Here is a 14,786-nt window from a genome sequence, read left to right on the forward strand (position 1 = left end):
TCCCATCTCCTTCTCTCCCTCTCTCCCTCCCATCTCCCCTCTCTCCCCCTCTCTCCCTCCCATCTCCCCTCTCTCCCTCTCTCCCCTCCCCCTCTCCCCTCTCCTCTCTCTCTCCTCTCCCCTATCTCGCCCTCTCTCCCCTCTCTCCCCTCCCTCCCATCTCCCCTCTCTCCCCCTCTCCCCCTCTCCCCTCTCTCCCTCTCTCCCTCCCATCTCCCCTCTCTCCCTCTCTCCCTCCCATCTCCCCTCTCTCCCTCTCTTCCTCCCATCTCCCCTCTCTCTCCCTCTCTCCCCCTCTCTCCCTCTCTCTCCCCCTCTCTCCCTCTCTCCCTCCCATCTCCCCTCTCTCCCTCCCTCCTCCCTCCCCTCTCCCTCTCTCCCTCTCTCCCTCTCTTCCCCCCATCTCCCCTCTCTCTCTCTCTCTCCCCCTATCTCGCCTCTCTCTCTCTCACCCCCTCCCCTATCTCCCTCTCTTCCCCCCATCTCCCCTCTCTCTCTCTCTCCCCCTATCTCGCCTCTCTCTCTCTCTCTCCCCCCTCCCCCTCCCTCTCTCCTAGGTGGATGCAGGCTTAACCTTTAATAAGAAGGATCTGGACAGTAGCTATGTGTTTGACGTGCGGACGGTGGAGAGGGTTTTCTACCTGGTGGCTGACAGTGAGGAAGACATGAACACGTGGATCAGGTGTATCTGTGATCTGTGTGGATTCAACCCTACTGACCACGGTATGATGACACACACACACACACACACACACACACACACACACACACACACACACACACACACACACACACACACACACACACACACACACACACACACACACACACACGAACGTACACACACATTTACAAACACACTCGTATTCATGACCATATGAACACACATATTAACACACATATTCATGAATACACATATATTCATGAACACATATATTCATGAACACATATATTCATGAACACATATATTCATGATCACACATTCATGAACACACATATTCATCATCACACATATTCATGAACACATATATTCATGATCACACATATTCATGAACACATATATTCATGATCACACATATTCATGATCACACATATATTCATGAACACATATATTCATGATCACACATATTCATGAACACATATATTCATGAACACATATATTCATGATCACACATATTCATGATCACACATATTCATGAACACACATATTCATGAACACATATATTCATGAACACACATATTCATCATCACACATATTCATGAACACATATATTCATAATCACACATATTCATGAACACATATATTCATGATCACACATATTCATGAACACATATATTCATGATCACACATATTCATGAATACACATATTCATGAACACACATATTCATGAACACACATATTCATGAACACATATATTCATGAACACATATATTCATGAACACACATATTCATGAATACACATATTCATGATCACACATATTCATGAACACATATATTCATGAACACATATATTCATGAACACATATATTCATGATCACACATATTCATGAACACATATATTCATGAACAGATATATTAATGATTACACATATTCATGATCACACATATTCATGAACACACATATTCATGAACACATATATTCATGAACACATATATTCATGAACACATATATTCATGATCACACATATTAATGAACACATATATTCATGAACACATATATTCATGATCACACATATTCATGAACACATATATTCATGATCACACATATTCATGAACACATATATTCATGAACACATATATTCATGAACACATATATTCATGATCACACATATTCATGAACACATATATTCATGATCACACATATTCATGAACACATATATTCATGAACACATATATTCATGAACACATATTCATGAACACATATATTCATGATCACACATATTCATGAACACATATATTCATGAACACATATATTCATGAACACATATATTCATGATCACACATATTCATGAACACATATATTCATGATCACACATATTCATGAACACACATATTCATGAACACACATATTCATGAACACATATATTCATGATCACACATATTCATGAACACACATATTCATGAACACATGCACTACCGTTCAAAAGTTTGGGGTCACTTAGAAATGTCATAGTTTTCTAAAGAAAAGCAATTTTTTTGTCCATTAAAATAACAGACATTGTTAATGTTGTAAATGGCTACTGTAGCTGGAAACGGCTGATTTTTTAATGGAATATCTACATAGGCGTACAGAGGCCCATTATCAGCAACCATCAGTCCTGTGTTCCAATGGCACGTTGTGTTTGCTAATCCAAGTTTATCATTTTAAAAGGCTAATTGTTCATTAGAAAACCCTTTTGCAATTATGTTAGCACAGCTGAAAACTGTTGTGTTGATTAAAGAAGCAATAAAACTGGCCTTCTTGAGACTAGTTGAGTATCTGGAGCATCAGCAATTGTGGGTTCGATTACAGGCTCAAAATGGCCAGAAACAAAGAACTGAAACTTGTCATTCTATTCTTGTTCTGAGAAATGAAGGCTATTCCAATGCGAGAAATTGCCAAGAAACTGAAGATCTCGTACAACGCTGTGTACTACTCCCTTCACAGAACAGCGCAAACTGGCTCTAACCAGAATAGAAAGAGGAGTGGGAGGCCCCGGTGCACAACTGAGCAGGAGGACAAATACATTAGAGTGTCTAGTTTGAGAAACAGACACCTCACAGGTCCTCAACTGACAGCTTCATTAAATAGTACCCGCAAAACACCAGTCTCAACGTCAACAGTGAAGAGGCGACTCCGGGATGCTGATCTTCTAGGCAGAGTTACAAAGAAAAAGCCATATCTCAGACTGGCAAATAAAAAGAACAGATTAAGATGGGCAGTCTGAGATATGGCTTTTTCTTTGCAACTCTGCCTAGAAGGTCAGCATCCCGGAGTCGCCTCTTCACTGTTGACGTTGAGACTGGGTCATTCTCTAAGGGTTGAAAACGTAGTTTCTATAAACCTCCAGCCATCTTTTACTGTTTCAGATAGATCCACCGTCGCCGCCCAAACCCCTATAGTCACGGTTACCACAGGCCACGCCCCCATCTCCATGGCGACCACCATCATGGCCCCTCCCCCTTACCAGCCGGTGAGGCACCAGGAATCAGTTAGCAGTCAGGAGGACGGAACAGACTACCTGTGGCTGTCACACTGCCAGAGCAAGACGCCACACAGGTACACACATACGGACACACACACACACACACACACAGACAGACGGTTGGTGGCACCTTAATTGGGGAGGACAGGCTCATGGTAATGGCTGGAGCGGAATCAGTGGAATGGTATCAAATACATCAAACACCCTGGTTTGATGCCATTCCATTCCATTCCATTTGCTCCGTTCCAGCCATTATTATGAGCCGTCCTCCCCTCAGCAGCCTCCTGTGACCCACACACACACACACACACACACACACACACACACACACACACACACACAAGTCACCTCTAATTAGAGAGTTACCAACAACATGTTGATAATGTCTTGTCTTCCTTGTTACAGAAATACTTCATTTCAAAATAAAAGTGTGTTTCAGAATAATAGTCCTCCCCGTCTGTGCTTATTTCTCTGTTTCAGGCCTCCAGTTGGTTCCTACCACTCCACCTCCTCTGACACAACAGACTACAATGATAACGCTCTCCCCTCCTCCCACTGGCCTCCTCCCTCTTCCTCCTCCTCCTCTTCCTCACCCTCCTCCCTCGCTAAAGGCCTCCCCCCTCAACCCCACACCAGCACCGGCCACTGGGCCGTCACCACAGAGACCAACCCTTTTAGCCAATCACAGGACAGCGGGGCAAGGGGTCACCCCTCCCCCCACCCCAGAAAACACTCCCTCCAGCTGCAGGCTGTGTCTCTCCCTCCCATCTGTAATGACATGGTCTTCAACATAGGGGGCGCTATAAACACTAAATCCCACAGTTTTAATTCTAATAGCAACGCAACCTACCAGGGACCCTCCTCTACTCCTAACACTGGGTAAGCTCTTATTGTTTGGTTTTGACTACTTTTAGTGTTTTCTAAAAAAAAAAAAACGTACAGTTTCAACTATTTTAACCAGAGCGACTTACAAGTAGTTAATTCATCTTTTATGTATTTAGTGAGTATGATGTCCTTGTGATTGATTTTATTGATTGTTTCATTTGTTCAGTTTATATTTAATTTTCTCACTATCCATCCACCCCCCCCCAGCTCACCCACACCAGGTCAGGGTGATTCCTCCACCCCTCCTCCACGCCCCCCCAAGCCCCTGGTCTCTGCCCCAGCCGAGGTGTCTTCTCTGGCCACGCTGTCGGCCTCACTCCACCGGTCTGCTTCGGAACCAGAGAGGAGCTATGGAGGAGGAAGAGGTGGAGGAGGAGGAGGACAGGGAGGAGGAGGAGGAGGAGGAAGAGCACCTCGTTGTAACACTATAGCTACCTCAGGCTATACACACACAGGTGAGACACACACACACACACACACACACACACACACACACACACACAGGTGAGACACACACACACACACACACACACACACACACACAGGTGAGACACACACACACACACACACACACACACACACACACACACACACACACACACACACACAGGTGAACACACACACACACACACACACACACACACACACACACACACACACACACACACACACACAGGTGAGACACACACACACACACACACACAGGTGAGACACACACACACACACACACAGGTGAGACACACACACACACACACACACACACACAGAAGTAGACTAGGACATATATACAGCGGCTGGTGAAAGTATTCACCCCCCTTGGCATTTTGCCTTACATCCTGGAATTAAAATGGATTTTTGGGGGTGTTTGTATCATTTGATTTACAAAACATGCCTACCACTTTGAAGATATTTTTTTATTGTGAAACAAACAAGAAATAAGACAAAAAAACAGAAAACTTGAGCGTGCATAACTATTCACCCCCCCAAAGTCAATACTTTGTAGAGCCACCTTTTGCAGCAATTACAGCTGCAAGTCTCTTGGGGTATGTCTCTATAAGCTTGGCACATCTAGCCACTGGTATTTTTGCCCATTCTTCAAGGCAAAACTGCTCCAGCTCCTTCAAGTTGGATGGGTTCCGCTGGTGTACAGCAAACTTTAAGTCATACCACAGATTCTCAATTAGATTGAGGTCTGGGCTTTGACTAGGCCATTCCAAGACATTTCAATGTTTCCCCTTAAACCACTCGAGTGTTGCTTTAGCAGTATGCTTAGGGTCATTGTCCTACTGGAAGGTGAACCTCCATCCCAGTCTCAAATCTCTGGAAGACTGAAACAGGTTTCCCTCCAGAATTTCCCTGTATTTAGCGCCATCCATCATTCCTTCAATTCTGACCATTTTCCCAGTCCCTGCCGATGAAAAACATCCCCACAGCATGATGCTGCCACCATCATGCTTCACTGTGGGGATGGTGTTCTCGGGGTGATGAGAGGTGTTGGGTTTGCGCTTTGTGGTTTGAAGAGAACAGTGAGGTCTACATTTTGTCAAGCCGGAGACGAGTGGCCGAGACGCTCCTGGACAAGGCGGAGACGAGTGGCCGAGACGCTCCTGGACAAGGCGGAGACGAGTGGCCGAGACGCTCCTGGACAAGCTGGAGACGAGTGGCCGAGACGCTCCTGGACAAGGCGGAGACGAGTGGCCGAGACGCTCCTGGACAAGGCGGAGACGAGTGGCCGAGACGCTCCTGGACAAGCCGGAGACGAGTGGCCGAGACGCTCCTGGACAAGCTGGAGACGAGTGGCCGAGACACCCCTGGACAAGGCGGAGACGAGTGGCCGAGACGCCCCTGGACAAGGCGGAGACGAGTGGCCGAGACGCTCCTGGACAAGGCGGAGACGAGTGGCCGAGACGCTCCTGGACAAGGCGGAGACGAGTGGCCGAGACGCTCCTGGACAAGCCGGAGACGAGTGGCCGAGACGCTCCTGGACAAGCCGGAGACGAGTGGCCGAGACACCCCTGGACAAGGCGGAGACGAGTGGCCGAGACGCCCCTGGACAAGGCGGAGACGAGTGGCCGAGACGCTCCTGGACAAGGCGGAGACGAGTGGCCGAGACGCTCCTGGACAAGGCGGAGACGAGTGGCCGAGACGCTCCTGGACAATATGGAGACGAGTGGCCGAGACGCTCCTGGACAATGCGGAGACAAGTGGCCGAGACGCTCCTGGACAAGGCGGAGACAAGTGGCCGAGACGCTCCTGGACAAGGCGGAGATGAGTGGCCGAGACGCTCCTGGACAAGGCGGAGACGAGTGGCCGAGACGCTCCTGGACAAGGCGGAGACGAGTGGCCGAGACGCTCCTGGACAAGCCGGAGACGAGTGGCCAAGACGCTCCTGGACAAGCTGGAGACGAGTGGCCGAGACGCTCCTGGACAAGGCGGAGACGAGTGGCCGAGACGCTCCTGGACAAGGCGGAGACGAGTCGCCGAGACGCTCCTGGACAAGCCGGAGACGAGTGGCCGAGACGCTCCTGGACAAGGCGGAGACGAGTGGCCGAGACGCTCCTGGACAAGCCGGAGACGAGTGGCCGAGACGCTCCTGGACAAGCCGGAGACGAGTGGCCGAGACGCTCCTGGACAAGGCGGAGACGAGTGGCCGAGACGCTCCTGGACAAGCCGGAGATGAGTGGCCGAGACGCTCCTGGACAAGGCGGAGACGAGTGGCCGAGACGCTCCTGGACAAGGCGGAGACGAGTGGCCGAGACGCTCCTGGACAAGGCGGAGACGAGGGGCAGAGACGCTCCTGGACAAGGCGGAGACGAGTGGCCGAGTAGCTCCTGGACAAGCCGGAGACGAGGGGCCGAGACGCTCCTGGACAAGCCGGAGATGAGTGGCCGAGACGCTCCTGGACAAGGTGGAGACGAGTGGCCGAGACGCTCCTGGACAAGGCGGAGACGAGTGGCCGAGACGCTCCTGGACAAGGCGGAGACGAGTGGCCGAGACGCTCCTGGACAAGGCGGAGACGAGTGGCCGAGACGCTCCTGGACAAGCCGGAGACGCTCCTGGACAAGGTGGAGACGAATGGCCGAGACGCTCCTGGACAAGCCGGAGACGAGTGGCCGAGACGCTCCTGGACAAGCCGGAGACGAGTGGCCGAGACGCTCCTGGACAAGCCGGAGACGAGTGGCCGAGACGCTCCTGGACAAGGCGGAGACGAGGGGCCGAGACGCTCCTGGACAAGGCGGAGACGAGGGGCTGAGACGGAGGCGTGGACAACAGTGGACGCATCAATTCAAGCTACAAGCCTAATGTCATTACAATACTCGCTAAGTGTTTTGTAACAGACGTCTCTTTCCAGTCATCAAATTGCAGGTGCACAGTGTTGGGCTTTGGATGCTGAAAAATATTTTGTGAGTTGATGAATGTGCGCGGGTAGCCTACAGGAGCGCCTTCGTTACGTGATTGTTTTTGACAATCAGATGAAAACGTCATGACCGGTTGTGTTTGCTGCTACGTTAAACGGTATAGGTGGCGTGTCCATAAGGATAGGGCAAGATAAGCTTTTCCTAAAGTAAATTGAATGAAATTGCCAAAATGATATAGCCTAATTAGCTTACTCCTGTCTATACAGAAATAAATACAAATCATTCAAAATAGGCTACCACACCAGAAAGCATGGTTTGGCCACAGAGGATCATTAGCTTCTTTTAAAATAAAAAAAATAAAAAGCTGTGGATTGTTTTAAATGGCATAGACTACAGTCGTAAGGGCCCGCATTTTCAAAATAGATGATTGTTGAGTTATGACTGTCAGTGAAAAGCAGTATTTAAAAATACAATCGCGGAAAATCTGTTTGGAAAGCAAATGGCTATTGATGTAAAGAGATGACAATGAAAAGACTCCAATCTATCTTTTAGTTATCAGTTAGGCTCAATGAATTTATCTTATTAGCACTAGTGGAGAACATTTGGCCATATCCCCGGTGAGTCTGTATATTCACTGTCTTTATCATTGGGGTCAGTGCCACTTTTGTTTGTTTTTGAACAATCATTTCCTCCTCCAGGTTAGATGGACGTCATATTGTATTTGTCTCCCCTTCTCCTAGGCCTAATATATGGATCAGACAACATCGTTTTTCTATTGATCTGTTTGTCGGTGTTCGCAGAGTAGGCTACCCTGTAATTTTTGTAGCATAAACAAAAATGCGTGCGCGCACTTGGGTGTCCCATACCAGTAAGAAATGAAATCTACTTTCACACCTGCTTTTTACATCCATTGAGAATGACAATAGTTCCTCACCATAGCAACGTAGCCTATTTGAAAAATCTTTCCAGCTCTCTCCCTTTCGATAACCACTCAGCATTAAAGGGGGGAAAAAATGTAATGCTCTGATCCGGTGGAAATTTCATAAAATAGGCCTACCATGATTACTTCTTATCCCTTGTGCAAATAGCCTCCAGCTGTGTCAGTCTGTCTAGAGCTCACTGACAGGAAACTCTGAGGGCCCAGAATATTTGATACAATGTTGCAAGTTTTCTAGCACAAGCCTTGGGCTGGACCCAGTTGATACAATGTTTCAAGTTCGTTGGGCTGGACCCAGATGATAGTTGATACAATGTTTCAAGTTCGTTGGGCAGGACCCAGTTAATAGTTGATACAATGTTTCAAGTTCGTTGGGCTGGACCCAGTTAATACTTGATACAATGTTTTAAATTCGTTGGGCTGGACCCAGTTGATAGTTGATACAATGTTTCAAGTTCGTTGGGCTGGACCCAGTTAATAGTTGATACAATGTTTCAAGTTCGTTGGGCTGGACCCAGTTGATAGTTGATACAATGTTGCAAGTTCGTTGCAGACAGGCCATGCGTAGCCAATGTGATTTATAGGATATTTATTTTTATCCGAATATTTTCTACCTACGGGCTGCAATGTTTTTATTTTGTTGGTTTATGTAGGCTATTTTTACATATTGGCAATAGAAGATACTTTTAGATTTGTATAATTTTCATTTAGATGGAATTTTGATTAACCACATGACATTGATTTTGAGATGAGACTTTATTATAAATTAAATTAAACTGTTCCACGAAAATGTGCATATGAAAATCATAATTGGCACGCAGATCAGCAGATCAGTAGAAATGGTACGACAACTTGGCAACTTAGCCGGCAACTTTAGGAGCCTAATGGCAGAATCTGAATCAACTTGGCACTTCAAATGGAAAAGGCAACTTTAGGAGCCTAATGGCAGAATCTGAATCAACTTGGCACTTCAAATGGAAAAGGCAACTTTAGGAGCCTAATGGCAGAATCTGAATCAACTTGGCACTTCAAATGGAAAAGGCAACTTTAGGAGCCTAATGGCAGAATCTGAATCAACTTGGCACTTCAAATGGAAAAGGCAACTTTAGGAGCCTAATGGCAGAATCTGAATCAACTTGGCACTTCAAATGGAAAAGGCAACTTCAGGAGCCTAATGGCAGAATCTGAATCAACTTGGCACTTCAAATGGAAAAGGCAACTTTAGGAGCCTAATGGCAGAATCTGAATCAACTTGGCACTTCAAATGGAAAAGGCAACTTTAGGAGCCTAATGGCAGAATCTGAATCAACTTGGCACTTCAAATGGAAAAGGCAACTTTAGGAGCCTAATGGCAGAATCTGAATCAACTTGGCACTTCAAATGGAAAAGGTAGCCGGCAACTTCAGGAGCCTAATGGCAGAATCTGAATCAACTTGGCACTTCAAATGGAAAAGGCAACTTTAGGAGCCTAATGGCAGAATCTGAATCAACTTGGCACTTCAAATGGAAAAGGCAACTTTAGGAGCCTAATGGCAGAATCTGAATCAACTTGGCACTTTAAATGGAAAAGGTAGCCGGCAACTTCAGGAGCCTAATGGCAGAATCTGAATCAACTTGGCACTTCGAATGGAAAAGGCAACTTCAGGAGCCTAATGGCAGAATCTGAATCAACTTGGCACTTCAAATGGAAAAGGCAACTTTAGGAGCCTAATGGAAGAATCTGAATCAACTTGGCACTTCAAATGGAAAAGGCAACTTTAGGAGCCTAATGGCAGAATCTGAATCAACTTGGCACTTCAAATGGAAAAGGCAACTTTAGGAGCCTAATGGCAGAATCTGAATCAACTTGGCACTTCAAATGGAAAAGGTAGCCGGCAACTTTAGGAGCCTAATGGCAGAATCTGAATCAACTTGGCACTTCAAATGGAAAAGGCAACTTTAGGAGCCTAATGGCAGAATCTGAATCAACTTGGCACTTCAAATGGAAAAGGTAGCCGGCAACTTTAGGAGCCTAATGGCAGAATCTGAATCAACTTGGCACTTCAAATGGAAAAGGTAGCCGGCAACTTCAGGAGCCTAATGGCAGAATCTGAATCAACTTGGCACTTCAAATGGAAAAGGCAACTTTAGGAGCCTAATGGCAGAATCTGAATCAACTTGGCACTTCAAATGGAAAAGGTAGCCGGCAACTTCAGGAGCCTAATGGCAGAATCTGAATCAACTTGGCACTTCAAATGGAAAAGGTAGCCGGCAACTTTAGGAGCCTAATGGCAGAATCTGAATCAACTTGGCACTTCAAATGGAAAAGGTAGCCGGCAACTTCAGGAGCCTAATGGCAGAATCTGAATCAACTTGGCACTTCAAATGGAAAAGGCAACTTTAGGAGCCTAATGGCAGAATCTGAATCAACTTGGCACTTCAAATGGAAAAGGTAGCCGGCAACTTCAGGAGTCTAATGGCAGAATCTGAATCAACTTGGCACTTCAAATGGAAAAGGCAACTTTAGGAGCCTAATGGCAGAATCTGAATCAACTTGGCACTTCAAATGGAAAAGGCAACTTTAGGAGCCTAATGGCAGAATCTGAATCAACTTGGCACTTCAAATGGAAAAGGTAGCCGGCAACTTTAGGAGCCTAATGGCAGAATCTGAATCAACTTGGCACTTCAAATGGAAAAGGCAACTTTAGGAGCCTAATGGCAGAATCTGAATCAACTTGGCACTTCAAATGGAAAAGGTAGCCGGCAACTTCAGGAGCCTAATGGCAGAATCTGAATCAACTTGGCACTTCAAATGGAAAAGGTAGCCGGCAACTTTAGGAGCCTAATGGCAGAATCTGAATCAACTTGGCACTTCAAATGGAAAAGGCAACTTTAGGAGCCTAATGGCAGAATCTGAATCAACTTGGCACTTCAAATGGAAACGGTAGCCGGCAACTTCAGGAGCCTAATGGCAGAATCTGAATCAACTTGGCACTTCAAATGGAAAAGGTAGCCGGCAACTTTAGGAGCCTAATGGCAGAATCTGAATCAACTTGGCACTTCAAATGGAAAAGGCAACTTTAGGAGCCTAATGGCAGAATCTGAATCAACTTGGCACTTCAAATGGAAAAGGTAGCCGGCAACTTTAGGAGCCTAATGGCAGAATCTGAATCAACTTGGCACTTCAAATGGAAAAGGTAGCCGGCAACTTTAGGAGCCTAATGGCAGAATCTGAATCAACTTGGCACTTCAAATGGAAAAGGTAGCCGGCAACTTTAGGAGCCTAATGGCAGAATCTGTGAAGAACAGCAGCAGCTGGCAGCGGGAGGAGGAGGGTCGGGAACAGCCCCCCACCCCCTTCTGGTTAGGCTATATTGATCTCTGGCTCCCTCTTTAATAATTTGTCTTAATTTTTTTTCTTAATCTTATCTTAATCTGTTTGTATAATTTTTAATCGCAGTGCTTAAAGCATCAGACAAGCTCAGTAACCTACACATAGTTGATTTTATTCAAACATAGGATGTGTCTAAATATGGAAAAATACATTTTAAAAAATGTTGACCAATTGATTGAACAGATGACTCTTGGTTGACCAATATTATTTTTGTCGGGGACAGCTCCAGTATTGATACACCATCCAAAGTGTAATTAATAACTTCACCATGCTCAAAGGAATATTCAATGTCTGTTTATTTTTTACCCATCTACCAATCGGTGCCCTTCTTTGCAAGGCATTGGAAAACCTCCCTGGTCTTTGTGGTTGAATCTGTGTTTGAAATTCACTGCTCGACTGAGGGACCTTACAGATAATTGTATGTGTTGGGTACAGAGATGAGGTAGTCATTCAAAAATCATGTTAAACACTATTATTGCACACAGAGTGAGTCCATGCAACTTATTATGTGACTTGTTAAGCACATTATTACTCCTGCTCTTATTTAGGTTTGCCAATACTTATTGACTCAAGACATTTCAGCTTTTCATTTTGAATTAATTTGTTAAAAAAATTAAAAAAAAACATAATTACGCTGACATTATAAATAATTAATAAAAATAATTGGTCATTTAGCAGACGCTCTTATCCAGAGCGACTTACAAGAGCAATTAGGGTTAAGTGCCTTGCTCAAGGGCACATCGACAGATTTTTCACCTAGTCGGCTCGGGGATTAGAACCAGCGACCTTTCGGTTACTGGCACAACGCTCTTAACCACTAAGCTACCTGCCGCCCTAGGTAGCGGCATTATGGGGTATACAAAATGTGGAAAAAGTTAAGGGGTGTGAATACTTTCTGAAGGCACTGTATGTATACACAGTACCAGTCAAAAGTTTGGACACACCTACTCATTCAAGGGTTTTTCTTTATTTTTACTATTTTCTACATTGTAGAATAGTAGTGAAGACAACAAAACTATGAAATAACACATATGGAATCATGTAGTAACCAAAAAAGTGTTAAACAAATCAAAATATATTTAATATTTGAGATTCTTCAAAGTAGCCACCCCTTTGCCTTGCTGACAGCTTTGCACACTCTTGGCATTCTCTCAACCAGCTTCACCTGGAATGCTTTTCCAACAGTCTTGAAAGAGTTCCCACATATGCTGAGCACTTGTTGGCTGCTTTTCCTTCACTCTGCCGTCCGACTCATCCCAAACCATCTCAATTGGGTTGAGGTCAGGGGATTGTGGAGGCCAGGTCATCTGATGCAGCACTCCATCACTCTCCTTCTTGGTAAAATAGCCCTTACACAGCCTGGAGGTGTGTTGGGTCATTGTCCTGTTAAAAAACAAATGATAGTCCCACTAAACCCAAACCAGATGGGATGGCGTATCGCTGCAGAATGCTGTGGTAGCCATGCTGATTGAGTGTCCCTTGAATTCTAAATAAATCACTGACAGTGTCACCAGCAAAGCACCCCCACACCATCACACCTCCTCCTCCATGCTTTACGGTGGGAACCACACATGCGGAGATCATCCGTTCACCCACACCGCGTCTCACAAAGACACGGCGGTTGGAACCAAAAATCTCCAATTTGGACTTCAGACCAAAGGACACATTTCCACCGGTCTAATGTCCATTGCTCGTGTTTCTTGGCCCAAGCAAGTCTCTTCTTCTTATTGGTGTCCCTTAGTAGTGGTTTCTTTGCAGGAATTCGACCATGAAGGCCTGATTCACACAGTCCCCTCTGAACAGTTGATGTTGAGATGTGTCTGTGACTTGAACTTTGTGAAGTATTTATTTGGGCTGCAATCTGAGGTGCAGTTAACTCTAATGAACTTATCCTCTGCAGCAGAGGTAACTCTGGGTCTTCCATTCCTGTGGCGGTCCTCATGAGAGCCAGTTTCATCATAGCGCTTGATGGTTTTTGCGACTGCACTTGAAGAAACATTCAAAGGTGTGGAAATTTTCCAGATTGACTGACCTTCATGTCTTAAAGTAATGATGGACTGTCATTTCTCTTTGCTTATTTGAGCTGTTCTTGCCATAATGTGGACTTGGTCTTTTACAAATAGGGTTATCTTCTGTATACCCAACCTACCTTGTCACAACACAATTGATTGGCTCAAACGCATTAAGAAGGAAAGAAATTCCACAAATTAACTTTTAAGAAGGCACACCTGTTAATTGAAATGCATTCCAGGTGACTACCTCATGAAGCTGGTTGAGAGAATGCCAAGAGTGTTGCAAAGCTGTCATCAAAGCAAAGGGTGGCTATTTGAAGAATCTCAAATATAAAATATATTTTGATTTGTTTAACACTTTTTTGGTTACTACATGATTCCATATGTGTTATTTCGTAGTTTTGATGTCTTCACTATTATTCTACAATGTAGAAAATAGTAAAAAATAATAAAGAAAAACCCTTGAATGAGTAGGTGTGTCCAAACTTTTGACTGGTACTGTATATATATAAATATCAGTCTCGAACAGGATGATCTATTTCGGATGGAATTGATGGAGCGGGAGAACGACTGCAACGATACTCAAGGTTGTTTTTAAAACTCTGCAGCTGCAATAAAACCATTTGTTTCTTTACGATAAAAAAAATAGATTGACCCCCCCGAAAGCCAGATGGAGAGATGTTAATAAGACACCCATTCAGTCTTAATTTCAGTTCATATTAGTCCTAATGTGACTGTAGCAAATGTACCTGTCACAAGAAAAATACTTACCAGGTGATGAGATGATGCATGCATTGTGAAACTGCGCTCCATATGAGATGCACTGTCTGTCCCCACCCTGAGCGTTGACAGAGAGAAAGAGGTGAAGCGAGAGGGTTTACTCCCATCAAAATTGGTCCACGATAAGCAGACCAATAAGCAGACTGATAAACAGACCGCCTGCCTTCCCGCCTTTGGGACAACGACTCCCATTGTTAGGGTGGAAACAAGACCATCTTATCATTATATGCAGTATCTCTGGCGTTGATGAAACA

General features: G+C 45.2%; 1 protein-coding gene across 1 annotated transcript in view; it reads left to right on the forward strand.

The window, feature by feature from the left end:
- Positions 1–557: 557 nt before the first annotated feature.
- The window catches only part of LOC311118574 (GRB2-associated-binding protein 1-like), a gene marked incomplete at its 5' end in the record, with an annotated part of 55,483 nt that continues 41,254 nt past the window's right edge, over positions 558–14,786 (forward strand). Inside the window, 4 exons of the mRNA XM_084193367.1 lie at positions 558–723; positions 3,071–3,260; positions 3,667–4,065; positions 4,279–4,526. Of these exons, the coding sequence (XP_084049493.1) occupies positions 558–723; positions 3,071–3,260; positions 3,667–4,065; positions 4,279–4,526 (1,003 nt within the window). The remainder of the gene's footprint in view (positions 724–3,070; positions 3,261–3,666; positions 4,066–4,278; positions 4,527–14,786) is intronic.

This window comes from Coregonus lavaretus (genome assembly GCF_964263955.1).
Source record: "Coregonus lavaretus genome assembly, contig: HAP1_SCAFFOLD_2381, whole genome shotgun sequence".
Taxonomy (NCBI): Eukaryota; Metazoa; Chordata; class Actinopteri; order Salmoniformes; family Salmonidae; genus Coregonus; species Coregonus lavaretus.